At 48.8% G+C, this 27,798-nt stretch overlaps 1 protein-coding gene across 5 annotated transcripts; it reads left to right on the forward strand.

The window, feature by feature from the left end:
• Positions 1 to 373: 373 nt before the first annotated feature.
• Slc37a2 (solute carrier family 37 member 2) lies at positions 374 to 27,760 on the forward strand. 5 transcript variants are annotated; one of them, XM_047518428.1, is made up of 19 exons: positions 374 to 575; positions 13,064 to 13,145; positions 13,608 to 13,701; positions 13,839 to 13,917; positions 15,985 to 16,120; positions 16,543 to 16,619; positions 17,391 to 17,557; positions 18,364 to 18,401; positions 18,689 to 18,841; positions 19,163 to 19,253; positions 20,812 to 20,874; positions 21,232 to 21,317; positions 21,781 to 21,829; positions 21,978 to 22,051; positions 22,311 to 22,389; positions 22,516 to 22,613; positions 22,857 to 22,921; positions 23,133 to 23,189; positions 24,644 to 27,760. In XM_047518428.1, exons 1-18 carry the CDS (start codon positions 517 to 519, stop codon positions 23,161 to 23,163), a joined length of 1,521 nt encoding a protein of 506 aa, XP_047374384.1. In that variant the 5' UTR covers positions 374 to 516; the 3' UTR covers positions 23,164 to 23,189; positions 24,644 to 27,760. The 5 variants fall into 5 exon arrangements, with proteins under 5 accessions (XP_047374384.1, XP_047374385.1, XP_047374388.1 ...); XM_047518432.1 differs by lacking the exon at positions 374 to 575 and adding an exon at positions 6,180 to 6,201; XM_047518430.1 differs by lacking the exon at positions 374 to 575 and adding an exon at positions 9,915 to 10,048.
• Positions 27,761 to 27,798: the final 38 nt, after the last annotated feature.

The following is a 27,798-nucleotide window of genomic DNA, read 5'->3' on the forward strand; positions in this document are numbered from 1 at the left end:
CCTCCTGGGTTCCCAAGGGGGCGCTCGCACTCAGATTAGCAAGATGAGGGGGACACGGGGTGTTAGTTGATGCCCCCCAGCTTGCCCCAGTTTTCCAGTCTCTGTTAGAACCCACTGCTTCTCAGGCTAGAAAGCGCTGCGGGGACAGCTGCGGGCTGGCGGGATCGTCACGTAGAGCTGATCACGTCTGGGATTGCTGTTTTCGCTTCCCCGGAGGGTAGTGAGGCGCAAAGTGCAGGCAGAGCAGAAAGAGGAGCACAGAAACCAAGAGCTATCAGTCCCTGACCGGGAGGCAAAATAGGAAAAAACAAGTCCCAGTGAGCATGGCTGAGAAATGGCCCATCTGATCGTGCTCAGCACGACACCGAGGGCGGTGAGGTGCAGAGGGGCGGAGGCTCGGTTGCTTGGGCAGTGTGGCCGGGGCGGGCCAGCCGGCGGGGCATTTAAACCCCGCTGACCGCCAGCCCGCGACACGCGCAGGCTCCGCACCCTCCTGCGTCGACTCAGCCGGGCAAGATGCGGTCTTCCCTGGCTCCGGGTGTCTGGTTCCTCCGCTCCTTCTCCAGGGATAGCTGGTGAGCAGGGGGAGGGAAGCGCGCTGCCCCCGCTCTTGGCTAGGGGCGGGCAGGGACCACCGGGTAGCCTCCGCAGGCCAGACCAGGTCCACCGTGGCTCCGCGCCCCGGAGCAGGGGTGGGTGGGGAGGAGCGGTTCTGGCAGGATCAGGCCCCGGGCTTTTTCAGCTGAGCCAAAGCAGAAGGTTGATAACACACAGACCCTGCCTAGGCTGCGTTCTCTGGCTTCTCAGTGACACTAGTGAAGATCAGGATGCCTGGGAGAGTCCCCACGTTTTCCCCTTTGCCATCCTCATTTCCAAACACACGAGCACACACACTCAGACCACCTCACTTTCGTACCCCTGAGCATCTGGGGTAGCTGAACATTCTGACTGGGGAAACTAGGCCCCGGGTGGCCCCAAAAGGTGGCTATATATTGGAGTTTTTGTACGTCCCTTTCAGTTTGTTTTAGCCATAGGGTAACACAAGCCAGAACTCAGTGATCCTGGTAGCTTACCTGGAGGAGTTCCAGGCCCTGAGAGACATGGGAGTAGAGCTGTAGCAACTCCGCAGCTGGGTGGTCGCCCCAAAACAGGTGAGCCAGCTCCCAGATTACATGTCCTCCTGACCACAGGTTTCATCAGATCAATTTGGAGCATTTTGCTTGATCTGCACAGTAGTATTTTTTTTTTTTTTCTTTAACATTTGGTAGTTGCCATCATTTACAATTTATAGCATTTAACAAAATAGCCAGATTCCTGACTTCTTTTGAAAAACACATGATATAGTAATGCCAGGCCTTAATTCCCAAATGAAATTAATAGGAATTAGAGGCTGCTTCAGATAGGACAGGTACTTTCAAGGCAACCATTTGTCCCAGTTTTAAAACAGTCTTTAGTTCTCAACCTTCTCAGGCCTGGGCAGATGAGGACACTTGGTCATCTAGGTACTTTGAATTGGTTGATAGTACTTTTCACATCCAACCTTCTTCACTCATTTAGATTACTTACTTGGTCCTTTTTGAGTTTGAGACTATTAAATTATATTTTTTCAGAAAGATAAAATCATGACTTTCGTAAGAATATAAAACAAACTTGTTAAAGATGTTCTTTTATTTATAATGCAGGAGCCAGAAGATGTTATAATTGACTCAAAAGGTAATCCAGGAAGGGAAAATGGAGAGCTAGTGTTTAATGCATATGGAGTTTCAGTTTGCAAAGATGAAAAAAGTTCTGGAAATAGATGGGAGTTATGGGGGTTAAGGATGTACAAAAATGTGAATGTACTTAATGCCATTTTAAATGGTTAAAATGGGCTGGGGTTGTGACTCAGTGGCAGCTGACATGTGAGGCATTGGGTTTGATTCTCAGCACCATATATAAATAAAAAGCAAAATAAAGATCCATTGACAGCTAAAAAAATTTAAAAAATAAATAAATAAAATAAAATGGTTAAAATGGCAAATTTTATGTGATGTATATTTTACCAAAATTTAAAAAACTGGTATTCAAAGAACATATCCATTTATAATTTGGGAATGTTAAAACCACACTGTTTTTTCCACAGGTTGGGGTGGAAGACTATTGAAATTATTGTTCATAGACATATTTTACATCACTTACTGCTTTGCTACCACTTCAAAGAATTATAAAATAGCTCAAAGTCAATGAAAAGCTAGAATCAGATGTGAAGGTTGGATTCAGATAAATTGAAGGTATATCCTCTAAACAATACAGAGTTTTGTTTTCTTCCACAGAATCCCCTGTTTTGATGATGATGATAAAAATAATAATTATTATTATTACAGTCTCCAAGAAAGATTATTCTTGATCACAAAATAAAGATGGTCCCATTAGATTTGGTCTCATTACTTACTGAGGTACAGCAAGAGTATTAATTAACAGATAGAGCTTGTTAAATTTGCTTTTCCAGAAGTTTTCATAAGGAATCTTGGATTAGACTTTTAAAGTCTTTTATTATTTATTTTCTTGAAATTAGTAAGCCATACCAAGAAACTGTTTCCACTAGGTTTTATTTGCTGTTCCTATAACTTTTGGCAAAAGCTTCAGTTTTAATGGTTCCCAAAATCTCTTAAACCTCCTGGGCCAGCTACAAATGAGTGACATTTCTTTTTGCCTATAAGGGTGGGAACTCAGCAAGCTACTTTCCTTGGAAGTGTTTTATTAGTATTGGCTCCATAGAAGAGAACTTAGTTCTTAAAAGGGGCAGGTTATATCTGATTAAGAGGACATCTTTGTCAAATACAACACTCCAGCCAAAGCCTTAGTTACATAACCAATTTTTCTAATCATGCATTGGTTTAAAAAATGTCAGGGAGGGACAGGGAACAGATTCTTATTAAACCTTTGCAAATAGTCATATTACCATGAAAAACAAGAAGACCCATTAAGAGTTTCTGAATTAGGAATTAGAAAGGATAAGATACGTATTAACGTTTCATTTAAATTTACAAAAGTTCAGGCTACTCAATTGTTATGGGTTGCAAATCACCTAAGAAGAAAGACAAAGGTCTTCCTTACATTTATATCCTGGAAATGGAACATGACGAAAATACTCAAACGTAATACAGTCATCCCTCAATCCTTTTAGTTCCATGTGATTAATTCTGTTCCACCCAATTGTGGGTTAGCAATCTCATACTCATCCGTTTAGACTAAGTCAATAGCATCACAAGTTCAATGCTAGTCTGGGCACCTTAGCAAGACCCTGTCTCAAAAAGTAAAAGAAGCAGCTGGTCACGGTGATGCATACCTGTAATCCCGGTGGCTGGAGAGGCTGAGGCAAGAGGATCTAAGTTCAAGGCAACTTAGTGAAGCCCTAAGAAACTTAGAGAGCCCCTGTATCAAATTAAAAAAATAAATAAAAGAGCTGGAGATGTGGCTCAGTGGTCAAGCACCCCTGGGTACAAGCCCTGGAACCAAAATAAAATTGAAAATGCCTGGGGCTGAGTCATAGAACCCCTGAGCTAATCCCCAGTACCACAAAAGCAAACACAAAAACATCCATTTCTTGATTAAAGAGTCCAGGAGCTCCTAACTCAATTCATTAGTGTGTACTTAAAGGTGCTCAAGTAGTGCCATCAGAATCCTGTACCAAGAGCAAGTGCTTGTCTGAGATGGTTGTTAATGATAAAAAAAATGTGGCCTAGTTGATGGTAAAGCCTTTAGGAAGCATCAGAGCAAAACAAAAACTATCTGTAGTTGACCTTTAAAAGCTACTGGTTAACTTATTACTGATATTTTTCAAGTATGAACAATCTCATGAGAATTATGACAAAAATAATGCAACTGACAAGGAAATTTGTTTGCTTTTGTAGTATTCAAAACAAAAGAAATGCAAATAACAACAGCAAAAATCTACCCAGACAGTATCTGAAAACATAATAAGGCTAATTCACCACCGGGTGCCTCGAGTACTTAACTCTGAGGAGCCTCCGATTCCTTCATCAGTAGAAGTCAGGTGGTTTTGAGGATAAATATAATAGTCTCTGTGAATATGTTTGACCTCTGTTGGCTGGTGGAGGGTGCTCGATGGTTGTTCTTGCTTCCTTATGAGGATGGGTTTGGATTCCTATCAAGCATCAGGATTCTGATGGCACCATTTGAGCACCTGTAAGTAGACCAGATGTAGTTCTGCTGCAGGTGCATGACTGCACTGAACTCCGAGGCCTGCAGAACAATTAAGGCACAGTCCTACCTTCTCTAAACTAAGGGTAAAGCTGGAGCAGGTTGTGTACACACAATCGCCAGTTTTGGAAGGCACTGCTTTGTATATTGAATATCAAAATGTAATGTTTTGTGTGTACCATGTCTTTTAGAGGTCACTTGAGTTGATTTTGAAGAAAACTGCCTCTTTGAGTGTGTCTGACACACAAGGTGTCAGAGATTGTAGGTGTGATTTGTCTGGCATACAGGAAACATGATAAAAGTGGCGGCTCTTCATTTTCATAGAAGGTATTATTATGGCTAGATGTTAATCCCATTTATCTTTCCTGTGTTAAACAAAATATAGGCAGGAATGGAGGCAAATAGGACTTACGGTCTGAAATAAAGTTAGAAACAAACTCTGTAACAACAAATTCCACTATTATGTATACTTCTAATACAGCAATAAAAAAATGAAAACAAGAAGTGAACTCTGTCAAACTTACTGCTTTCACATGTCTCCAAGAGAATGTTGAAACAGAGGTGAAGAAAAGAGTGTAAGAAGCTAGAGGGTGCATTGGGCCTGGGCCTTGGACTCTTCATCTATAAAATGGGGATATAGTATACTTAGTATACTTCCTAAAATTGTTGTGAGGTTTAAGTACTACACGTACTTAGATTGGTGCCAGGCTCATTACTCAGCACTGAGTAATCATTAATTATCAGTGATTCTATTCACTTTTCCTACTAATTTGTGCCAGGCATTATTAATTTAAAATCTTTTTGGAACTTCAAGATATTAGTTTTCCCATAAACACATGGGTTAAATGAGACGCAGAGAAGCTGGTAAATGACTGAATCGAAGTTTGGATCTGGATTAGTCTGACTCCAAAACCTATGGTCTTCCCACTGTCCCCCTAGTGTGGGGTAGGGAAAAGATCACATGGCCATTTGGCCTTAGACAAATCCAATCTCTCAAAGGCTTCATTTCCTTAACTATGAAAGGGAAATAACGATGTACCTAAATCACAAGATTGGGTGAAATTAAATAAAAAACTATTTTAAACACTTAGCACAGTGCCTAGCCTACTTAATATTTGTTGGGTGCTAGAAAATTTCTGTGATGGAAGGGATTTCCCCCTTCTGGGGGTGAGGGGAGAAGGTCACATTTGACTTGATGGATCTGGCAGTCTTTGCTTAGGGATGGGTAACAAATGGCTCCAGTCAGCAGGGGCAGAGTGTGCCCAGGAAGCAGCCCCTGGAGGTGAGGCTGGAGGCAGGTGGCATTTGGTATTCAGAGGCAGCTCCATCTGAGCCCCGTCCCAGACTGTGAGGAGCTTCTGCCTGGCAGATGTTACTGCTCCTCCTCCTCCTGTCAGACCTTCTGTCACGGTGTTTCTGAGCTACCGAATGCCTGAAGGTTCTCTAGTCCTGGGACTGGCTGGTTCCCTTTCTTCTGTGCCAGCATCTGCATAGGCATGCATGGGGGAAGCTGGCAACATGGGCATCTTTTCAGAGAGATGACGGTGGCTGTTGCTTACGGGGCTAGGCCTGTTTCTTGGGATCTGTGAGGGGGACCTCTGGATGTGAAGCTGGTGGGAGGAGGGACTAAGTTGACATAGGAGCTGGATGAGCAGGAATGGGTGTGGAGGGGGAGCAGATTAGACAGGCTAGAGGAGCAGGAGCTGTAAACTCCCACATTGTCTATTTCCCCACACCCTCATCTTCCCATGGGGCCAGACAAGGCCAAGTCCAAACTGGTGGCTGCAGCTCAGATAAATAGTTCTGCTCTGTGGAGTTTGCTACAGGAGAAAAATGTTGGAATACACACCTAGAAGAAATACTATGTGTGCCAGATATTTTCACATCCATTATACTTCATTTGATCCTTATGACAATTTTGTGCAGGAGTTGATTCTCTTATTCAAAAGAAGATCAAACGGAGAAGAAGAGAGGTTAAACAAGTTGCTCAAGGTCACAGTAAGTGGCAGAACCAGATATGAAGACTCAGCCTCTTTTGGCCTAAGTCTGATGTCCTTTTCCCTATTTTACCATGGCCTTGGATCATGGTCCTGGATGCTGCCCATGTAGCTTTTGCTTGACTTACTTTCCTAATTCCTGCAAAGAGGTGCCTGGTAAGGGCAGCAGAAATTGCTGCTTAAGGTGGGCTATGAGGATCAGAGGCTGCTGTGAGAAGGATCCTGGAGGCTCTACCCATTATCCACCACACCCCTCCCCCACTGAGCACGTGACCCTGCATCCCTTCCCCCAACTGCTTGTGATTGCAGTCTGGTTCGCAGCTGCTCTCTGCATTTCCTCTTCTACCCTGTTGTTTCCTCTTTCCCTCCTTACAAGGCAAACTGGTGTGCACCCCACTGGCTTGGGTGGAGCTGTCTGACTCAGGCCTCAGAGATTGATCTAGAAGGCAGCAAGGGGTTTGGAACAGTCTACATGCTTGGCCAAGGCCTTATTTCTCCAGTTGAAATAAATCAGCTGAGTGCTGAAGTGAATGCTGGGTGGTCCCAGAGAAGCAACAAAATCGAGGTCAGACACCAGGGTTAGAGCCCCTGAAGCCCAGGATCTCCCTGTCTGGTTGTTGTGAAGGTGGCATGTGCATGAGGGGTGTGGGGTGGGCGGTGTTACTGCTCTCCTTTTAGTCTCTGGTATGATCATGCCTTGTCCCCTGGGTCCTTCATGCTCAGGAGTGTGTGTGAGGGTGAGGCCTTCAGCGGACCTGGCAGGGAAGGCCCCATCTTATCTCCCTGGGAAGGACCACAGCTCTGCGCTCATCGCCACACTCGCATCTGTGCTGTTCACAAGCCTTTCTTCTGAAGAAAATGGAACTTACACACGCTAGCCACCCTGTCCAAGCCCCACGAACTTGGATTCTTGCACAGCTACCCGGATCGTCAAAGTGAAGCATCATGATAGAGCTTAAAGCCATGCCTTTTCATTCTGTCTGAGCACACAGGGTTCCCCTACTCAGCCTTCTTCTCAAAACAAACAATCTTTTTCCTCTTTCCTGAAAAAGATGTTCATCTTAGCCACTAATTTCTTCTAGAAAGTTTTGGGTTCTGCTTCTTCTTTGGAAAGGATCTTGAGGTCAAGCCCTTGGTCAACTCCATCTATCTGAGTAGGTGCCAAAGTCTCACCTATAGAAAAGAAGACAAGAAGCATAGGATTTCCCTGCCCCAAGAGAGCTTCGTATCCTGGCTGACAGAGGCCCTCCCAGACCTGGCATGCCCCTGACCCATGGTGTATGCCGAAGTTCTGGTTCTGGACTCTGACCCTGTGCTATCTGTTCCCAGCAGGTCTTTCCCACCAGGATATCTCCTAATGTCCGGAGGGCTTGGTAAGGGTGCAGGGGTGGTGGCACTGTTACCAATGACCCTGGCTTGGTTCTTACAGTACCCAGCCTCTATCCTTTTCAGGTCTGCTGACCCCAGAATAGGCACACCCCCAAAAGGTCACCAAGTTCCATTTCCTCAGGGCAAGTTCCACAGTCACCTGCAGCTACAGCCAGTGCACCCTGTTGTGTGGCGTCTTGGGCAGTCCCAGGTACCATCCAACAGCTCCTGGTTGAGGCAGAGGGTGCGAGGATCAGTCACTAAGGGAGTAGTAGTCCCCATTGGCTTTGCTGGTGGACAAGGCTGTCAGCAAAGTAGTTGCAAAGCAAGAAAGGTAGACGCAGAGGATGGGGATGACGGGTGGCGATGGGGGAGGGGCTGTTTCTACCCTCTCCAAAGACCAGACCCTCTGCTGTACTTGTTCTTACTGGTTATTTATTTGTGTATTTGGTCTAGTGGTAGTGATGATAGGTCCTTTGCAGGGTCAGTTTGTTTTTTATCTCTTGCTACTGTGGCATGCTCTGTTCCCAGTTCCTATTCCAGAAGCATTCTTAGTGCAAAGTCTTAATAGGGTCGATAAAGCAATTATCATGCTCCTTTGAAAGAATAAGTTGGATTGTCAGCTAACAGTTACGAGATAGCTAGTCCCCCTCTCTATCTGACTTGGTTATTCAGTAACCAGTATCTGGTTGCGGGAGGTGGGACTCTAAGAAGTGCCACCTCTTACTAATAGATTTAGAGAGTCATGGGGCAGCGAACCCCACCTGGAACAGCGAGCCCCACCTGGAAGAGCCTGTGGGCCTTGCCCTCCCCACCCTTGGTCCTTGACCCGCTTGCCCAGCCTGGCCCTGCACTGGGACTGCCATCCCTCCCCTCACAGTTGTGAATATTTGGTACCCTGCTCCCCTTCTGGGGCCCCTTGTTTCTCAAGGGAAGGGTTTGTGAAGAGAAGTGAAACCTCCCAGGTTCCACCCACAAAAGGAGGGCGTCAGCTCTCTGACCTGCAAATGAGTGTGAGTTCACAAGCGTGACTCAGTTTTACCCAGCCCGTAACCTGACCTATGTCCTCAGGCCCCTTTGAATGATGGTACCCAATCCTTTTCTCAGAACACCCTGACAAGTTTGCATGGAAAGAGCACCAGGCTAGGAGGAGGCCTGGCCTCCAGTGCACTGTGCCCAGCCAGTGGTGTGACACTGAGCTCAACCCTTCCATCCATCTGCAGTTCAGGCTGGAAGTCCCAGAGGAATCCAGTGCCAAGCCTAGCATCACACAGCACAGCTAAGGACCCCTGGATCCAGGAATCATGACTCTGCTGCTTACTTTGAGGATTAGGTTTTCTATTGGAATTTGGGCCTAGGTAGGAAAGGCCCTGTCAGGGGCCTATGGAAAATCACAGGTTATCATGCCAGTGTGGGCCCTGCTGATCCTCCTGTCTGCCCCTGAGGTTCAGTGGGAGGGCCTCAGTCAGAGTCACTTTTTTGTACAATTGCAGGCTCTCCACAGGCACTCCACCCACCTCAGGCAAGGGGAAGGCACTACTGGCTTCAGATCTTTGTGTTCTTGGGGACTCAGGAGTGCATCCTAGGGAGGTAGGAAGGAAGGGGCCTGGAATCCAGGTTCTGAAACTCCCATAGTCTGGAAGAGTTTGGTACCAGTGTTGGCCCGTGTGACAGAGCAGCAAGGGCTGTCTCTGTCCCTCCAGCTCTCCTTCCTCGTCTGCAAGTCTGTAGCAATACTAGCTTCTATGTTTAAATGCCTACTGGGTGTTAGGAATGTGATAAAACCTGTCAGTAATCCTAACCTGTCGGTAGCTCTGTGAGAAAGGTGATAAACTGCCTTTCAGAGGAGTGAAAGGTTTAAGAAATGAATCCAGCTTTTGCCTGATTTCTAAGTCCTTGCTCTTCTCTCTTATAGACATCTACTCCTTGAAATACACACTTAGGGGGACCCAAGATGCTGCTGCGTGCCCTGGGGTAGCTGGTAGATTGAAAAAGCACAGCAAACAGGCTCTGCCCTGCAGTGAGGAAGACTGGCTGGGGCTTCTCCCCAAAATCAACAGGGTAGAAGCCTGGGTCTTCCCAGGACTTTGCCTGGCTCATGTCCAGAGCACCCTGACCTAGGTGCACCTCTAGTGGATTCCCATCCTCAAGAGATAGCCCAAACTCCACTGCTTGGCACCCAAGGCCCTGTCTGGTCCTTCTGTACTTGGCTCAGTCTTCTTCTGTACTTGGCTCAGTCCCACCTTACAGATATCTGGAGCCATGCAAAGTTCCCTAAACAGGTAGTGTTATTTCACGCCTCTGTGCCTTTGCACAAGCTGCTTCCTCTCCCTGGCATATCTTTCTGCCCATCCCTGATTGACTTGGCCTTCTCCTGATTGTTTTTGAAGACAAGACTGAAGCTTCACCTCCGGAATCTCTTTCTGACACTGCTCCCATTCTGCTGGGCCTGGTGTCCCTCCTCTGTGCTCCTGTGTCAGGTAGGGCTTCTCTTTTTTATAGCACAGTCACACTGATTTTTGTCGATCCTCCACTTAATGCAAGTTCCAGCAGGGCAGAGATCCCGCTTATGCTTCCTCCTGCTATTGCCAGATCCTTAGGCTGATGCCTGGGACATGGCAGACACATGGGTAGGCAGAAAAGCAGTCTCGTTTCTGCCAAGAGAATCAGGATATTAGAAATGGGCATGAGTATGTCTGTCCTCTGGCACAGCTATCCTACCTAGAGTTGGAAAGGACAAGGACTCCAGAGGAAAGGGCATAAAGCAGATGAGGAAGTATGCCTGGGACCACATCCAGGAGAAAGCAGCGAAGCGGGGCTGAGGCCCTCGTTGGTGGGCAGCTCCTGGTGGGGGGTGAAGCAGTATGGTATTGGGGAGCGGGGTGGGAATGGAAGGGTTGCCGGCAGCCAGGCTGTCCCTCTGGGGCCTCTTTATTTCTGAGAGGGCTCTGTGTGCCTGCTGATGTGTATCCTGACTTCCTGGTCAACATCAGGCTCCATAACTGTCAAAGGTTCCAATGCCTGACTTCTAAGGGGCCCCAGTGGGGCCTAGGGTCCTGGAGGTCTTTCATACCCAGAAAGGATCTGATCTGTCACTATCATCAGTGACTACACATCCTGGCAAGGGCCCTGACCCATGTGGTCAGGCAAGGTAGGCTCAGCTAATCCTGGGGGACATAAAGGTGATACGATCGGAAACCTAGAGATGAGTATAAGAGGATATTGTGTTCACTTGTCTTGTGAGATGGATGGGGTTGATGCTATATTCCTGTGCAACTGAGGAGTAAAGCAGAGGCAGAAAATGTTTACCCAGTAAATGAGTGACAGATGTCTCTCTCTTTTCACCATTTCCCTGGATGAGACAGCATCCTAGGCAGGGCAGTATTGGTGTTCTCTAGAGAGCTGCAGTTTCTTTGCACCTACTGTTCTTTGTAGAAGGTCAGCTGGACACCCTCTCCAAATTCTCTCAGAAATTGACCTCAGATTCTGGAAATCCCTGAACTAGGGGTTGTATGCTAAAAGGCAACTGTGGAACCCAGAAAGCTTTTCTGCCACTAAACTGTTAATGTCAATCACTAGGACAGGCACTTGGGTTAGAACTCAAGCCCCTAGAAGACCCCTGTGATCCATCCAGGTGCCACTGGGTAGTGGAACCCAGACTACATAGTTGGAATTGCATTTTTGATGGAATGAAAAGACACTGAAAATTTTTATGCAAAGTAATGGAGAAGGCCTTGTGTAACTTCATTCTCTTAAGAAGAAAAACTTGAAAAGGAGAGAATGGAGACAGATGCTTTTAAGAAGCTCAAATCCAAGGGTGAAATGAGAAGGGACCTGATAACCCAATCCAAATTCAGGTTTTGCTGAAATACTCTGTTTCATAAGTGATAACCTGCATTGCTTCATGACATGTTTACCGGAAGTGAGTTTGGGGTTTGGAGGTAGATTCCCAGAGAGGACAGAGTGAGCATCTAGTATATACTCTCGGATTCATGGAGCAGAGGGATAGAAAGGTTTCCAAAGCCCTCCTACACACTTCTCATGAATTCATGAGCCAAAGAACTGGGTCTTAGCCCAGCGTAGTGAAGCATGCCTGTAATCGAAGCAGCTTGGGAGGCTGAGGCAGGAGGATCAAAAGTTCAAAGCCAGCCCCTACAAAAGTGAGGGTACTAGGCAACTCCATGAGACCCTGTCTCTAAATAAAAAATACAAAATAGGGCTGGGGATATGACTCAGTGGTTGAGTGCTCCTGAGTTCATTCCCCATTACAAAAAAAAGAAAGAAAGAAAAAGAAAAGAACAAGAGAGAACTGGTCTTCCCAATGCCTGGATATGGGGAGGATCATGTTTTTTTTTTTTGAAGGTGCATTGAAAGCATCCACAGAGCCACTGAGCTGCATTCCAACCCCCATTCTGAGGTCTATTTTCTACTTTTTTCTCAGCAGCTGCTGACTTGGCTCAGCTGACGGACTGCTGTCAAAGCAGACAGTGACTCAGGCAGGCACTGCAGGCCCTTCCTTCCCCAGACCCTTGGGAGAGGAAAAGGGATTAGGCTGCAGTGGAAATTTTGATTGGCGTCTGACTGAACTGTTTTTTCCATCCAAGGCCAGTGCATGAGATGCAAAGCAGGGGGTGGGAGAGGGCACATGGGATGTGTGTGCCACAGAGGGAAAGAATGATCTTTCTGTCCGGTGGAATGGATCAGCCTGGGACTATGAAGGAGAAGACTTGGGTTTTGTCACCAGCTGCCCCAGCTGACTCATCTCCAACTAAGGCCTGTACTGTCTGCTATGTCCTAAGCTCAAGGCAACTATTTCCCTCACTTTGAAGACAGAGCCTCCTTCCCCTGTAGTTCCCTCCCGCTCCAATCGCATCTAACATTTAAAAACCATCCAAGCCGGGTGCAATGGCACATGCCTGTCATTCCAGTGGCTCAGGAGGCTGAGAGAGGAGGAACTTCAAAACCAGCTTTGGCAAATTAGCAAGGCCCTAAGCAACTGAGAGCCTGTCTCTAAATAAAATACAAAAAAGGCCTGGAGATGTGGCTTAGTGGTTAAGAGCCCCTGCGTTTAATTACTGGTACCAAAAAATTAAAAACAAAAACAAACCAACCCAACTCTCTGCTACCACCCCTGTGGCCCACACAAACACCCAGAAGCCCTTGCCTTGGTGAGGCCACAGAGAAACAGGGGCTGCAAGGCAACAGGAGAAGGGGTGGGGCTTCCCTGTGGGGTGTGGGTGATTGGCCAGTCCTATTAGAAACCTCAGGAGTCAGGACCAGGGAGTTTGTGCCCCCACAGTCTGCCTCTGTTCTGAGCTTCTGTTCTGAGCCTCCCCCTGGCCTCTGCCCCTGAGAACTTGTGTCTGAAAGGGAGCCTGGAGATAAAAAGTAGGTGAGGTTGAGGCCTTGGGGCTGCCGGAGTGGGCACAGGCTGGAGGTGGCTTCCAGCTGGGGTTGGGCTTCCTGCTGACCCAGATACCTGGCTTCTTCTGCAGGTTCCGTGGCTTCACCCTGCTACTCACCTTCCTTGTTTATACCTGTTATCACATGTCCAGGAAGCCCATCAGCATTGTCAAGGTGAGGCTGGGTAGTAATGGAGAATGTGGACATGCTGGGGCCAGCAGATGTGCACTTTATTGGAGTGGTCTTGGCCTCCCTCGGGCCATTACCTGCCTCTTTCCCTTTCCCTGGTCTCAGAGACCACTGCTTCTCCCTGGCAGATATCCAAAGTTAATAGCTCTTTTTCCTAGGAATGTTTCCCAAGGTGCTTCTTTTGAGTTTATTCAGTGTGGTGGGTATGGATGGGATGAGAAGGCAGGGTCCCTGGGCTCTATGAGTCCTGCTCATGGGTCTGATACAGCCACCTTTCCCTGTATTCAGTCCCTGCTAGAGAAGGCGCTGGCAGAAGGGAGCAAGGAATCTGGTTGGGAGGCAGTGGTGCTGGTGTGGTTGGGGTAGGAGGTCCTGATCCTCTCTGGGCTGAGTGGGGTCTGGGATGATGAGATGACCCCTGACCTATGCAGGTCATTGCCTCCCCAGAGCCGTCTGCACCAGAACTGCTCGGAGCTGATCAAACCCATCAATGACAGCCACAGTGTAAATGATACCTCGTGGTGCAACTGGAGTCCATTTGGTAAAAAGAGGGCATGTCACTCTTCTCTCCCGTTCCCTCTTCCTCAAGAAGGGGCTGGCTACCCAGAGCCAAAAAGGGCTTCCAAGTGGCAGGGGAAGCTAAGCAGTCAACTTTCTGTCTCTTCTGTCTGCTTTCAGATAAAGATGACTACAAGGAGTTACTGGGGGCTGTGGACAACGCCTTCCTTGTGGCCTATGCCATCGGCATGTTTATCAGGTAAAGAGAGGCAGAGCCTGTGCCCTCCAAAGTGGGATGTCCAGAGCAGCTGCCTCTCCTTGTCTGACCTGGGGGTAGAAGGCTGAAGGTAGAAATCTGGTTGCTCCCAGGGTGGGAGTGAGGCCAAGACTTCTGTATAAACCATCAGCCCACCTCCAGCCTCCTTTCCTCACCATGGCCACTGAGACTGCTCCTTCACTGATGGACTCCCACTCTTAGCAGCCCTTTTTCCTGGAAGGTTTCCAAGATGCCCCTTTTGAGTTGACTCACTCAGCAGCATTAGTGGGTGTGAAATGGGGTCCCTCTAAGGATGGCCCTAGATGTGGAGATGCCCAGGAAGCTCCCATCCTGTGCCGTGTCTGAAGTTAGACAGCAAGCATGAGTCTGACATAGCCAGCTTGGAGCTCGTTGCTAAGAATCACAGATGAATATGGCAGGGTTCTGCCTTAGAGAGCTCACAGCCTAGTGGGGTGACCCAGGTATCATTGGCTAATTACAAAATGGCAGGGTGGCTCTAGGACAGAGAGGGCCATCGGGTGCTCTGGGAGTTCAGAATAGTCACAGAGTTCAATGGAATGCTTCTTGGAGGACATGAACCTTGACCTGGAAAAGCAATGGTGGGCCTGGTACTAGAGAAGGGGATCCAGGCAGAAGGCATATAGTATGAGCAAAACAAGGCAAGTGAGGAAACAGGTTTTCCAGAGAGGAGATTCCACGGAAGTAACAGAAGATGGAACTGAAGGATGAAGTCATGTGCAGAAGGCCTGTGTGTCAGGCTGAGGGGAAGGAAAGCCATTGAGGGATTTTTACCCCAGGTTTGTTTCAGTTAGATCACCCTGAGGGAGATGTGACAGGTCATACGAAGGGGAAGCTGTTTTATTTATTTATTTATTTTTTGGTACCAGGGATTGAACCCAGGTCCATTTTTATTTTTTATGTTGAGACAGGGTCTTGCTAGGTTGCTTAGGACCTCACTTAGGGTTGCTGAGGCTGGTTTGAACTCATGATCCTCCTGGCTCAGCCTCCCGAGCCACTGGGATTACAGGGCCCAACCAAGAAAAAGTTTTGACAGCCCAAGCTGCTGAATGTGAGTTCCTACTCTGGTAATGAAGGTGGAAGAGAGTCAGCACACTGCAGAACCATTTAAGAAGCAGAAAGCGGGCTGCAATGTAGCTCAGTGACAAAGCATGTGTTAGCATGTGCAAGGATCTGGATTCAATCCCCAGCACTGCGAAAGTCCAAAAGGTAGAATGGTGGGCCTCAGAGACTGAATGTGAGAGGTGGGAGGTGAGAAGGAGAGGCAGAGCCTCTGGTGGCTCCCCAGTCTGATTTGAGCAGCCAGGTGGATGGTGGTGCACCTCTCTCAGATCAGAAGTGCAGGCCAGGGAGCTGAGTGGTAGGAGGAAGAGGAATTCAGTTCAAGTGTTGAATTTCAGATGCTTTGGGGACCTCCAAGTAAAGCCATCCAGAAGGTATCTGGCTCTGGGAAAGAGAGCAGGACTGAAGATATACAGCTGGGCCTATTAAGCAAACTGATGGGAGTTCAAACTATAAAAGTGATGCAAGAGACTGTTCCCACAAGAAGATCAGTGACAAGGAGTAACCAGCCACCAGAGAGGGAGATGGGCAACAGTGCCTTCATTGTACGGTCAGCAGTGTCAAATAAAACAGAAGGAGTTGGCTGGGTATATGGCATATGCCTGTAATTCCAGCTACTTGAGAGGTTGAGGCAGGAGGCTTGTAAGTTCGAGGCCAGCCCTGACAACTTGGTGAGACCCTATCTCAAAATAAAATAAAATAAAGTTAAATTTAAAAATAAAATAAAATAGGACTGGAGAATGTAACTCAGTGGGAGAACACACTGGGTTCAATCCCTAGTACTACAAAAAAAAAAAAAGGCAGAGGAGTCCAGAAGTGGGGGCCGAGGTCAACCTTGACATGTGACAGCACAGAGGTCATTTGTGTAACCTTGGCCAGAGTAGTTTCAGTGGCATGGGGTTGGGGTAGAAATGAAGTGGCAGTGGACAAAAAAGATATTGACCATAAACCCAACTCCTTCTTCTCTAGTGGGATTTTTGGGGAGCGGCTCCCCCTCCGTTATTACCTTTCAGCTGGAATGCTGCTCAGTGGCCTTTTCACCTCCCTCTTTGGCCTGGGATATTTCTGGAACATCCACGTACTCTGGTACTTTGTGCTCATCCAGGTACGAATCTCCGTCTTGTCCTTGGGCCTTTGTTCCCATCACAGAAAGGACCCTGGAGGCAACTAATCCTTCCTGTCCCCAGTTCACAGCAGACAGGGACCCAGACTCCCTGCTCCCAGTTCAGCTCCCTCTCACATTGCACACCCAACAGCCATGAATTATTGGCTCAGTAAATCTGCCCTGAGCACCGCACTGAGATCACTTCAAATGCACGAGAGGCTTGATCTCAGCTCAACAATCTTGGGCTAGAGGAGAAACCAGCCTGGGACATTGGGGTGCGGGTGGACATGCATGTGAGGAAAGGGCAAGATTTATAGCATGGGGTGTGGAGGGCCCCTCTGCTGTGACACTAAACTTCCTCCACCCAGGGCTGTCAAGCACGGCCCCGGTTTGTTCTCACCCTCCATCCTCTCTCCCTGCAGATCTGCAATGGACTTGTCCAAACCACAGGCTGGCCCTCAGTGGTGGCCTGTGTCGGCAACTGGTTTGGGAAGGGGAAGTGAGTATGACAAGGAGGAGGGTGGGGAGGACCCAGGAGGACTGGGACTGTGGAGATGATCACTCATGGCTCTCTGGCGTGAACTCAGGGGAAAGGGTCAGAGTGCCTCCTCTTGTTGTTTCCATATGCTGAGATGTAAACATTTCCGTGGCTAAAGCGCAGTACTGTTTTTGTCATCCATGAGGATTTAACCCATAGTCAAGGCAACCTTAGATATACTTTTTCTTAAAAAAGGATGAATTTCCATTTGAAAGAAGACAAAAAGAAGACTATAAAACTGGTTTTGCTTTCTTGAAAAAAGAAAAAAAAAAAGTTACCTCTGAGCAAGATTTCTCACCCTCAGAGTTATTGACCTTTTGAGCTGTTCAATTCTTGGTTGTAGGGTGCTCATTAGAGGGTGCTTAGTGCATGCTTGGCATCTCCCCACTAGATGCCAGGAGCAAACCCTGAGTTATGACAACCCCAAATTTCTAGATCTTACCAGATGTTCTTGGGGGAGCATAATTCCAACCCCCTGCCCCAGTTGAGGACCACTGTATTAGAGTGAGATCGTGGGGCAGCATAAGGGAAGAAAGAGTGGGGGCTCCACACCCTCTGTGTGGTGAGAGTTCTCGCCTGTGCTTGCCGGCAAAGTGGGAGGGACCCCAGACCAGCTGCATCCTCACTGTCTATCTCTGGGGTTTCGCAAGTCTCAGGCTTGGGTACCTCTGAGAGGCAGGAGGCCAGACTTATGCTGTCTACACTTCTCCCCTTTCCCTCCCTCCCCGGCAGGCGGGGCTTCATCATGGGCATCTGGAATTCCCATACATCTGTGGGCAACATCCTGGGCTCTCTGATCGCCGGCATCTGGGTGAACCAAGATTGGGGCCTGTCATTTATTGTGCCTGGTATCATCACAGCTATCATGGGCATCATCACCTTCCTCTTCCTCATCGAATGTGAGTGGACCCCTCTCTCCCCACAGACTCCATTAGTGAGCCTCCCAGTTCTCTGTTTCTGGGAGAAAGTAGTCGACACACTGGAAAGATTGCTGGTCATGGGTTTGGAAGATCAGCTGAGTCTCAGTTTTCTCATTTGCAAAATAATAATAATATCCACTCCCTGGAATGTCTGAAGGTTTAAGTGAGACAATGTAGTTAAAATGTTTGCTTCTGCTGAGCACAGCGGCTCACATCTGTAATCCCAGCAACTTGGAAAGCTGAGATAGGAGGATCACAAGTTCAAGGCCAGTCTCAGCAATTTACTAAAATCCTCAGCAATTTAGCAAGGCCCTGTCTCAAAGGAAAAAAAAAAAAAAAAAAAAGGTTGATGATGTAGCTTGGTGGTAAAGCACCCCTGGGTTTGATCCCCACTACTGCACACACAAAAAATTTTGGTCTGTAGCAGCTCAGCCAACACTGGTTGGATCTGAGGGGTGTGGGAAGGGGCAGGTGGAATTGAAGGGCCATGCTCACAGTACTTAATTTCTTTCATTTGGTGCATTTGTTGTGGTCTTCCCCATTTTCTGACATCTTGTGAAGCCTTGTGAGTTGGCAAAGCTGGTTTGTAGTCACTTTGTAGTCCAAAAGGCAGTAGTGATATAGTAAATATGAGAGCCAGGCCTAGAAACCTGGCCTCTTGCACCCCACTGCCCACTCCCTCGTGCTAGGGAGACCACACAGAAGATGGTATGGCCAGCTTCCTGTACCAGCTGTAAAGTGAAGGCTGGCCTGTGGGACGCTTCTTAGAAGAATATGTTTTTCAGACCCAGAAGATGTGGACTGTGACCCTCCGCAGCACCACGTGAGTGTGACCCCTCCCAGCTCTCTCCCTGCCCTCCTTCCCCATCACAGGGGCTGGACCGAGGAAGGGTTGGGAGTTGGAGGAGGGAGTTGTGGTCCCTGCATTGACTTCACAGACCCAATATTAGGTCATTGAACTGACTACCTAAAAACCCAAAGGGCCTGGCAGAAGGTCAGTCCTGTCCAAGAAAGAGATGTCCACCTCCTCCTGCTCACCTGGGCCATCCTCTAGCTGGGTGAGGGGGTACATGGACCAGCTTGCAGTGAGGCCTCCTCTCTTCTGCTCAGGATGGGTCAGACAAGGACCAGGACAACCCTGAGGACCCTGAGAACAGTCCCTACTCTAATAGAGAGGGCAGCCAGGAGACCATGGCCAGCTGCTCCAAGGAGCCATGTGCTGAACCTGTGGCCATCAGCTTCCTGGGAGCACTCAAGATCCCGGTGAGAAGTTTGTGGAATGGAGGGAAAGAGAGGCTTTCTAGATTTCTCCATAGAATATCAGGAGATGGGATGATGGGGGTGACCAGTGATTTCCAGAATTTCTTTACAGGAGAGGTGGAAGGGAAGCAGCCTGCTTGGGGAGGGCAGTATGGGAGACTTGACACAGCTGGAGCAGCAGGCGTGTTGCTTCCAATGGGATTAGGTGTGGGTGTGAATTTGCTTTGTTGGGGGTGATGGACAGTCCCGGGGTAGTGCTGAGCCCCCACCGGCTGGAGGATCTCTTGGACCCTATTCCATTGTGACCTCCATTATACTCCTTAGGGTGTGATCGAGTTCTCTTTCTGTCTGCTCTTTGCCAAGCTGGTCAGTTACACCTTCCTCTACTGGCTGCCTCTCTACATCTTCAATGTGGGTAAGTCCAAGGGGAAGAAGAGCTGAGAGCAAGAGATCTCTGAGGAAGGCAAGGCCACTGCTGGTGGGGGAGGAAGCCCTTGTGGCACTGTGTGTGACTCCAGTAAACAGGCAGAATTTCTGCTGAGTTTCAACTAGGTCATGAGGAGATTTATCTAATTGTTTAAGTGGGAAGCTCTGTACATTACCCCTAGACCCTGACTCCAGCTGAGATGGGTTTTAGGATTGCAAAGCTCTGTTCCACCATCCTCCTTTGTCTTCTCCAGCCTGAGAGTAAGAGGGAGTCCCCCCTTCCCTGCTCCAGACTGCTTGGCTTACAGGTCTGCCATGAGCTCCTCCCCAGCCCAAGGAAGAGGCCTGCTGAGCCACCTACTATATGGAGCCTGGCAGTAACCACAGTGCCCTTCTCCTATGGGGTCTTATGGGATTGCTGACATTGTATTGGGTTCTGTTGGGCAGCACTGGGGAAGCTGCCCCACTTCATAGGCTATTCTCCCCTGCCCCTGCTTAAGAATGGACAGATGAAGAGATCACTTTTTTAATTTTTTTCTTTTTTTTTTTTTTGCAGTGCTAGGGATTTGGACCCAGGGCCTTGTGCTTGCAAGGCAAGCACTCTACCAACGGAGCTATATCCCCAGCCTAAGAGATCACTTTTGTTATTGAAAAAGGGGGCTGAATGTCCGCCTGGCCTGGGTCTCTGATTTTCCTTGAGGAGGAGGTCTCCACCTAGCATGCTTCACCTTCTCGGCCCCTGGGAGCCTCAAAGCTCCACCCCTCACTCAGGGCTGCTCTACTCCCTCAGCCCTGGAGGGAAATGTTGCCCTGCCACATGTGTGCTTGCTCTGAATAGGAGTCCTTGTGGATTAGTCAAGGCTGGATCTCAAAACTGCATCTTGCCCCTCAGCTCTACATTAGGGCCCTCCCTCAGGAATAGTGGTAGAGTTCCAGAGCAGTTTTGTGGACACTGTGACTCTTTGTTTTGTGGCCTTGGCTCTGACTTTAGAGTATAAGTCAACCTTGGGGGAGGGGCTACCAGTCAAGCTTCTGGACATGACTTTTTCTAAACCTAGAACCAAGACCTGGGCTCAAATTCCCCATTTCCCTACAAGTCTCCTCCTGGCTCTGTGCATTAGTAGAGACCTAAGGTGGCTGGGAAGGGCACCTGGTGGGACCTCCTGGTCGGTCAGGAGAGGATCAGGGCTAGTGGCTGGTTGGGCTGAGGTTCAGGGGAGTGATTGCACTCCAGGGGAAAGATGGCTCCTGGGGTCGGGCTTTCAGGGCCCAGATTCCATCTTTGTGAGACAGGGTCTATTCTAAGAGGTTAAGGTCATCCTGCAGGAGAAGAGGGCAGTACAGGACTGGGGACCAGAAAGGCTATGTCCCGAACTGCTGCAAACCCACTCTGTGGCCCTGACCAATCACTGTGCCATCAGCTCTCAGCTTCTTCCTCTGAACAGATGGGCTGGATCAATGCCTTGTAGGGATTCTTCTGGCTGTGGCACTCAGAATGCTTGCCACAAACCCCTGGGAATCTGACCATGCATTTGTGTTTTCTAAAGCTCACTTTGGTGCCAAGGAGGCTGGGGACCTGTCTACGCTCTTTGATGTTGGTGGCATCATAGGTGAGGCCCTGCCCTCCTCTACCAGTAGGCTGCCTTCCCTGATTCTCTTTAGGGATGAAGGAAGAAGGAATAGGTTGAATGGGCTGTGCCTGGGCAGGTGGCTCTAGAGAAGGGAGGCCTCCTGGGTTTATTCTTATCTCTGCTCCTGCAGGGCTGGATAGGCCTAAGAAAAATGGCCTGTGTGTTTGGTGATGGGTGATGGGTGCCAGGGAAGGCTGTGGAGGGAGAAGCTCTGCTGGTCCTAGATGCCAGGTGCAGGCCAGTGCTGAGTAGGGCAATGCGGGGAAGTTGGGCAGCAGGCAAGGGGATGGCGTGGTCCTGTCTGGAGGGCAGTGTGTGAGTGAGTGTGTGTTCCAGGTGGCATCATGGCAGGGCTCATCTCTGACTACACCAATGGCAGGGCCACCACTTGCTGTGTCATGCTGATCTTGGCTGCCCCCATGGTGCGTATGACCTCAAGGGCCAGGTGCCTATGAGAAGTTGCCATGGGCCTCTGACCTGTGTGCATTTATGCATACAGCTGTCTCTTGTACACGCGAGTGTATATCCCTGTGCACACCTGGGAGGAGAAGTGAGGGTCAGCAGAGGATCAGGCCCCTGGGAAAGAGACCAGGATTGGGAATTTTGGAAAGGGATTAGTGATTATTTGACCTTGGTAGAGAAGGAGACCAGCTGCAAAACTTCTTGGCTAAGAAAAGGGAAAGAGATTGAGGTTAGGTATGAGAGAAGGGAAAAGGGGAAAAATATATCGTCATGTTTTACATCTTCTGTCCCTGGGTTGCTTAAAGACCTGAGAAATCTGGGTGTGAGAGGGAGGAGGAATAAGGTGACATCTGGGGTTCCAGACTCAGGGCTTCAGTCCCACAAGGGAAGCTGGGTGACTCTGCCTCCCTCCTCCTCTCACAGATGTTCCTGTACAATTATATTGGTCAGAATGGGATTGTCAGCTCCATAGGTGAGTGGGCCACAGGAAAGTCACTGCTTTGGGAATCCCATGATGCTGGTGTGGGGGTATGAACGGTAAGAGCTGGGAGGCCCGAGGCCTGGAGCTGTCAGCCACACTGGGACTCATCTCTAACTGCACCATCTCTGCTGCCGTCCAGTGATGCTGATTATTTGTGGGATGCTGGTCAATGGCCCTTATGCCCTTATCACCACGGCAGTCTCTGCTGACCTGGTAAGCAGGCTACCCCAATCTAGGACACCAAGCACCACTCTGGGAGCTTGGCCAGGGCTTCTCTCTCCAGGGCCACTTTCTCATATCCCTTTTCTCATCTCCTGTCCTGTAGGGACAAGACCTTCAAAGTCCTTGAGAACCTATTACAGATCTCTTTCCTCTCAACCCAAACCCTAGTCACTACACTCCCTGCCCGAGTCCTGGCCCTGCTCGGTGCTGCCCCCCCGGTTCAGTCTTCCTGCTCTGCTTCTCTCCTCAGGGCACTCACAAGAGCCTGAAGGGCAATGCCAAGGCCCTCTCCACTGTCTCGGCCATCATTGACGGCACGGGCTCCATAGGTCTGTGATGTTAACTTGGCTCCTGGCAGCAGGATCAAGTCCTGTCTTGGATAGACCTCTTGGTGGACTGCCCTCAGGTGGACAGGGAAGGTGTGGCCTACTTCTCATGAGGCTGTGCTCTGACAGGTGCTGCTCTGGGGCCCCTGCTTGCCGGACTCATTTCCCCCACAGGCTGGAACAATGTCTTCTACATGCTCATCTCTGCCGACATCCTGGCCTGCTTGGTAAGGGATATTGGGGTACACTAAGGGGTATCGAAAAGGTTCTTTGTCTCTCCAGGTTGGAACCCTGCAGGTTCAAAGCATTGAGGGTTTTCTGGAGGCAACAAAAGCAGCAGCTCTTTGCTCGGAACTATTTTGCAAATGGGGGTGACTCCTTTCTCTGCTGCCCGTTTACTGGTTAACTGATCCTGGGAGCTATGTGCTGATGCTCACGGTGCCCCCTTCTGTGCCTTGGACTCCCCACAGCTGCTCTGCCGGTTGGTGTACAAAGAGATCCTAGCTTGGAAGGCATCCCTGAGCAAAGGCAGAGGGTGAGTCCTCCCAACAGTGGAAGCCCCCCTTCTTCCAACCTCACTTCTTTTGGGAACCTACGTAGTGCTCAGTTACTCTACACCCATTCGGAGGCTGGGCCAATTCAGACCTCAAGAACTCTGAGCCAGCTCCTCCTTGAAGTGCTGTATGGACCCCACCCTGCCCCAGTCCCACTAACCTGTCCTCTGTTGTCCCCATGTGTCTCTGTAGCTCTAGTCTGGCCCTAACCCACCCGCGATAATATTTTCCTCAAGTCCCACAACTTTTGTGAGTATTTTCTTCAAGTCTGTGATTAATGTGCCATTAGAACATGGGCTGCATGCAAATCCTCCCCCTTCCAATGTGATTCTTTTCCCCCCACTCTCTTTTTTCTTGGAAGCCAGGTCCAGAGATAACCTGGACAGAGCATGGTGCTTGAGAAATGTTTCCCAAGGGGCCTGAGATGCCACAGAGAATGGCAGCCTCTTCCCTAAGGGACAGCATTAGGGCTTTGGACATACCTCTAGGACAGAGGGGGCAGAGATGGGAAACCATTTTCCCTCTGAACTTAGGCATATCCATATGTGCTTCCTGAAGTTCAGAAACAAAGGTCATCTGGTCCCTCTGCCTAGGGTGTGCAGACAAAGCAACTACCAATCAGAGCCTCTGAAACAAAATGTGAATCAATCATCCGTTGGTAACCTGTTGTGCTGTCTGCCTGGTGTCCAGTGGTGGTGGCAGGAATATGTCAGTGGCTAAGGCAGGGGCTAGCCAGAGGCTGAAACTCTGCTGGTGCTGGTGGCTGGGCAATTCTCCCTGTAGCCTTTCTGGCTGTCCTTCTGAGCAGAAGCCTCTTGCTCCTGAGGAGTGGTTGGAGACTGGACCTGGGGTGGATATGGGAAAGAGTCCCCTGGGGTCATGATAACCCACACAGTATCCTGGAAATACTTCTGCTGTGGACAGGCATCACTCAAGGAGAAAAACTGAGAGCAGGAAGCAAACTGTAAGGAGGAAGCATTCACAGCGTTTGTCCTGCTCTGGAGGAGGAGCAGAGAATTGGACAGCTTGATTTAGCTCCTTCCACCTGTGTTCCTTAGGCCAGGTCTGAGGAGGGGAAGCAGCAGAAAGGTAAAAGAAAGAATATTTAGTGAGCATTTCTGTGTGCCTGAAATGGAGTTGAGCCTTAGATATGGTAGTTCACATCTCAGCCATGTTGAAGTGGTAGTGTCCTTTAGGATGAGGATCCAGTTCTGGAACAAACTAAGAAGGACCCAGATCTATGGGGGCTTCTGTTTTGTGCACTGCTGCCTTTCCAAGCTGGTCCTTCTCCATGGAAGGCATGTGTGGGTATGTAATAACTTACTGGAGTGGAGAGAACACTAGGCTGGGAATGTTGAATCCTTGGACAGTCCTGGATTCTCTGCTTACTGATCTCTAAGACTGTGGGCATTCCCCCAGATTTTCTGCATTCTTGTCCAAAAATGGGGATGCTTATTCAGGCAGTTTGATCTGAGGTTGAGGCAAGATGGGATCTGTGATGTTGCTTTGTAAAGCTGTAAAATGTGGCATAAACATTGTAAGGTTTTTTTTTTTTTTTTTTTTTTTCCCTCATATTATCCTGCCTTGCTTGTCCCTACCCTAGAGGTAAAAGGGAGCCCTAATTATAGGGAACAGAGATGAAAGGCAGGAGCTTATGAAGTTGTGTCTCCCTTTCTCTTCCATCTTCACTTTTCTTCATACAGGTATAAAGAAATATGAAGCCTCGACTGAAAAAGAAGTGTGGAGGGTCCCTGCTGGGTCCCCAAAGCACTCCTCATGGGCAAGACAATGGAAACTTATACTGACAGGTGAGGTAAAGCCTCCGGATCCAACACTAGCCAGCCAGCTCAGCCCAGCCTAGCCCAACCCATGAAGCTGCTAAGGGGACAGAAAATTCTCCATGGGAAGGGACTGCCAAGCAAAGGACACAAAAGGCCCAAGGACTGAGCTCAGGGAGCTGCAAGCAGAAGGGATGGGATCGGAGCAGGAGGGAAGGACGTGCAGACTACTGCTTATTCAGACTCCATGACTGAAGGCAAAGGCTCTAGGGCCAAGGCCTGGAAAAGATGTCTCTTTTTCCTGTGTTTAATTCTTATGTCCATAATCACCCAGTTCCTGTAGGGGTCATCTCTCTCATCTCAAAGGTGCCCAGCCCCTGTCTCTTTGTCCATGAACCAGTCTTTTCTCTGTATTTCTCCAAGTTGGGTCCTCTTCTTCCACCCCCATTTGATTCTGTTGATAACTCCCTTGGCCACTTTGATTAAAGCTTATGGCTGTTCTTCCAGGGCCAAGACTATGATGGGGCAAGGGAGCTGCCTCAGTAAGGGGGCACTTACTCTTGGGCTTGTGTGTGTGCCCACCCTGGCTGCTGAGTGCCTCCTCGCCTCGCCTGGTCCTCAGCTCTTGATGATGCCTCAGTACATAATGACATCAGTGTCAGTGCTACGGGGACTGATGGGGTGAGGCATGACTGACAACCCCAGCAGGTGTATTACACACTTTGAGAATGAAATGCCAGTAGTTACTGAGTACCCCCTACACACCAGCTCTATCATAGTAATGAAGTAGACAAGGGACAGAAGAATAGGATTTATACTCTAGCACAAGTGTCAGGATGACCACACTAGCAAGAAATGAGGGTGCTGCCTGGTTCATTTGAGCAGCTGCTAATGTGCTGTTGCTCGGAGCTGTCTGCAGTGTTCTAAAGTGCCTGCTCCTACACCAGGTCCTGGACTGTGACATGCCAGACTCCTGGCATTTCTGTCTGACCTCTGGAGCTGTCTATCAGCACAAGGACAGATTTCCTTTGCCAGCTATGCTGTGCTTACCCTTGGTAGGTCTTGGCCCAGCAGCAGGAAGCAGTGTCCCAGGAGCACACGTTTGGTGTGCTGGGGCTATTGACAACCAACATTCATGGAGGGCATGCTCATGACATTGATGACTTGTGGAACATGCTGGAAGCCTAGAGCCCCATACAAGATACAACCATTATATTTACTGGGATACTGGGTGGGCTGGTGCAGTACCGTACCCTGGATACACAGGTTAAAATCGGTTGTATGGGCCACAGTGGTAATGCCTAGGGAGTCTCATGTGCTTGATTTACACTTTGGCTCTAGGAGGAGTCAGTCAGAGATCTCTAAGTCTTCAGAGCCCACAGGAGCAGGAGCTATGATACATGGCTTTATGCTCAGCATTTGTGATTGCTTCTCCTAAGACTGGATTTTTCTGACTGCATCACCTAGGAAGGCTAGGCTTAAAAAGTTGTGTTATTTCTAAAAGCCACTAGATGGTGACACAATCCTGTGGTAGAGCCCAGCGTGGGCTGGTGTTGCTGCCCTGCTCCCTGGAAGGGAGAGAGCGCAGAGGTTTCCTACCTGGCCCTCTCTGCAGGGGATGATGGTCAGGACAGGGGAGATGGCTCTTTTGAAGGTCTTCTCTCCCCTAGCTTCACCATTTACTAGCTGCACCTATTTCCTCATCTAGAAAATGGTAATAACATTCCCTACCTCATAGGAGTGGTGTGAAAAGAGATAGATGAGTATTAAACGCTTCGTGCCCTCAAGGAACTTGTCTCATCAGGGATAATATAGGGGATATGATAATGTTTATAAATAACACAAGCCTCCCCCAGCTTGCAGCACTTTATCACCTCTGCTCTCATCCATCCTCTTCCCCAATCTGCTGCATCGTACTGGTGTCCGTCATAAATGGATGCCATGCTGCACTACTAAGGCCAAACTCCGAAAGGACAAAGGAGTGAAGAAAGAAAATGGCAGTCCACCTGTCATGCTTCTTGCCCAACTCCCACTATTTGCAGCAGCTGAATCAGCCAGTTTAGCCAACAACTCCTCTGGCAGCAGCTGAATCAGCCAGTTTAGCCAACAACTCCTCTGGTGTCCTGACGCCCCAGCACTAGGGTCTGGGAAATGAACAAGACACATCAGCTCCTCCTAGCAGATAAGTCTGGCACTAGAGATATGCAAGAAGCACTGTGGGGCTCAGAGCATGGCCTTGGGAATGAGGGCTTGGGCTGTGGCTGGGCAGCTGGAGACGTTCCAAAGGCCAGAGGATCGATAGCCCTGAGATCCACCCCTTGGCACTCACCTCCCAGTGCCAGGTTGCCTGCCCCCCTCAGTTCTGGGCACTGGCTGTGCACTAGAGGCCCAATACCTGCCTTCTCTCTGGGCCTCTGCACTCACATGGGGCTAATGCAAGAGCATTACGTTAATTAGTTATTCATTTAATTTAACTTCACATTTGGTCTCAATTAAGCTTAAAATGTTCTTCCTTGTAGATGCTACAATAGCACTTGTAATTAAAAAGCAATAACTCTTTGCGTTTCTCCTTTAGAGATCCATTGGGAGGTTGGGCTAGTGTGTGTGGGACTACTGTTGGTGGAGGGGTGTTGGGGAAGGAGAAAGAAGCAACGGAAAGGGAAAGAAGCACTTAATACAGCTTGCCATTATAAAGCTACCACAAAGACTGATATTGGGAGGAAGAAACTCAACATGTCATGGGGGTCTGGGGTTGGGGTGTAGAGAGTTGCTGTGAAGTGGATAAATCAACAGACCTTGCACATAAAGTTGTGGGAATGAGGAGAGGGTTGATGGAGAGTGAAAGGAGGCAATCCGGACAGCTGGAAGATGGGACCGTATATTCCGCAGCAGGTAGAATGTGCCCCCCCCTCCAAGATGTCTGTATCCTAATTCCCAGAACCAGTAAACATGTCACTTTACATGACAGATGTGATTAAGATCTTGGAGAGATTACCCAGCTTGCTAGGTGGGCCCATGTAGCCACAGGGTTCCTTATAAATCAGAGAGAAAGGCAGGAGTGTCCGTTGGAAGATGCTACC

This window comes from Sciurus carolinensis, chromosome 11 (genome assembly GCF_902686445.1).
Source record: "Sciurus carolinensis chromosome 11, mSciCar1.2, whole genome shotgun sequence".
Lineage (NCBI taxonomy): Eukaryota > Metazoa > Chordata > Mammalia > Rodentia > Sciuridae > Sciurus > Sciurus carolinensis.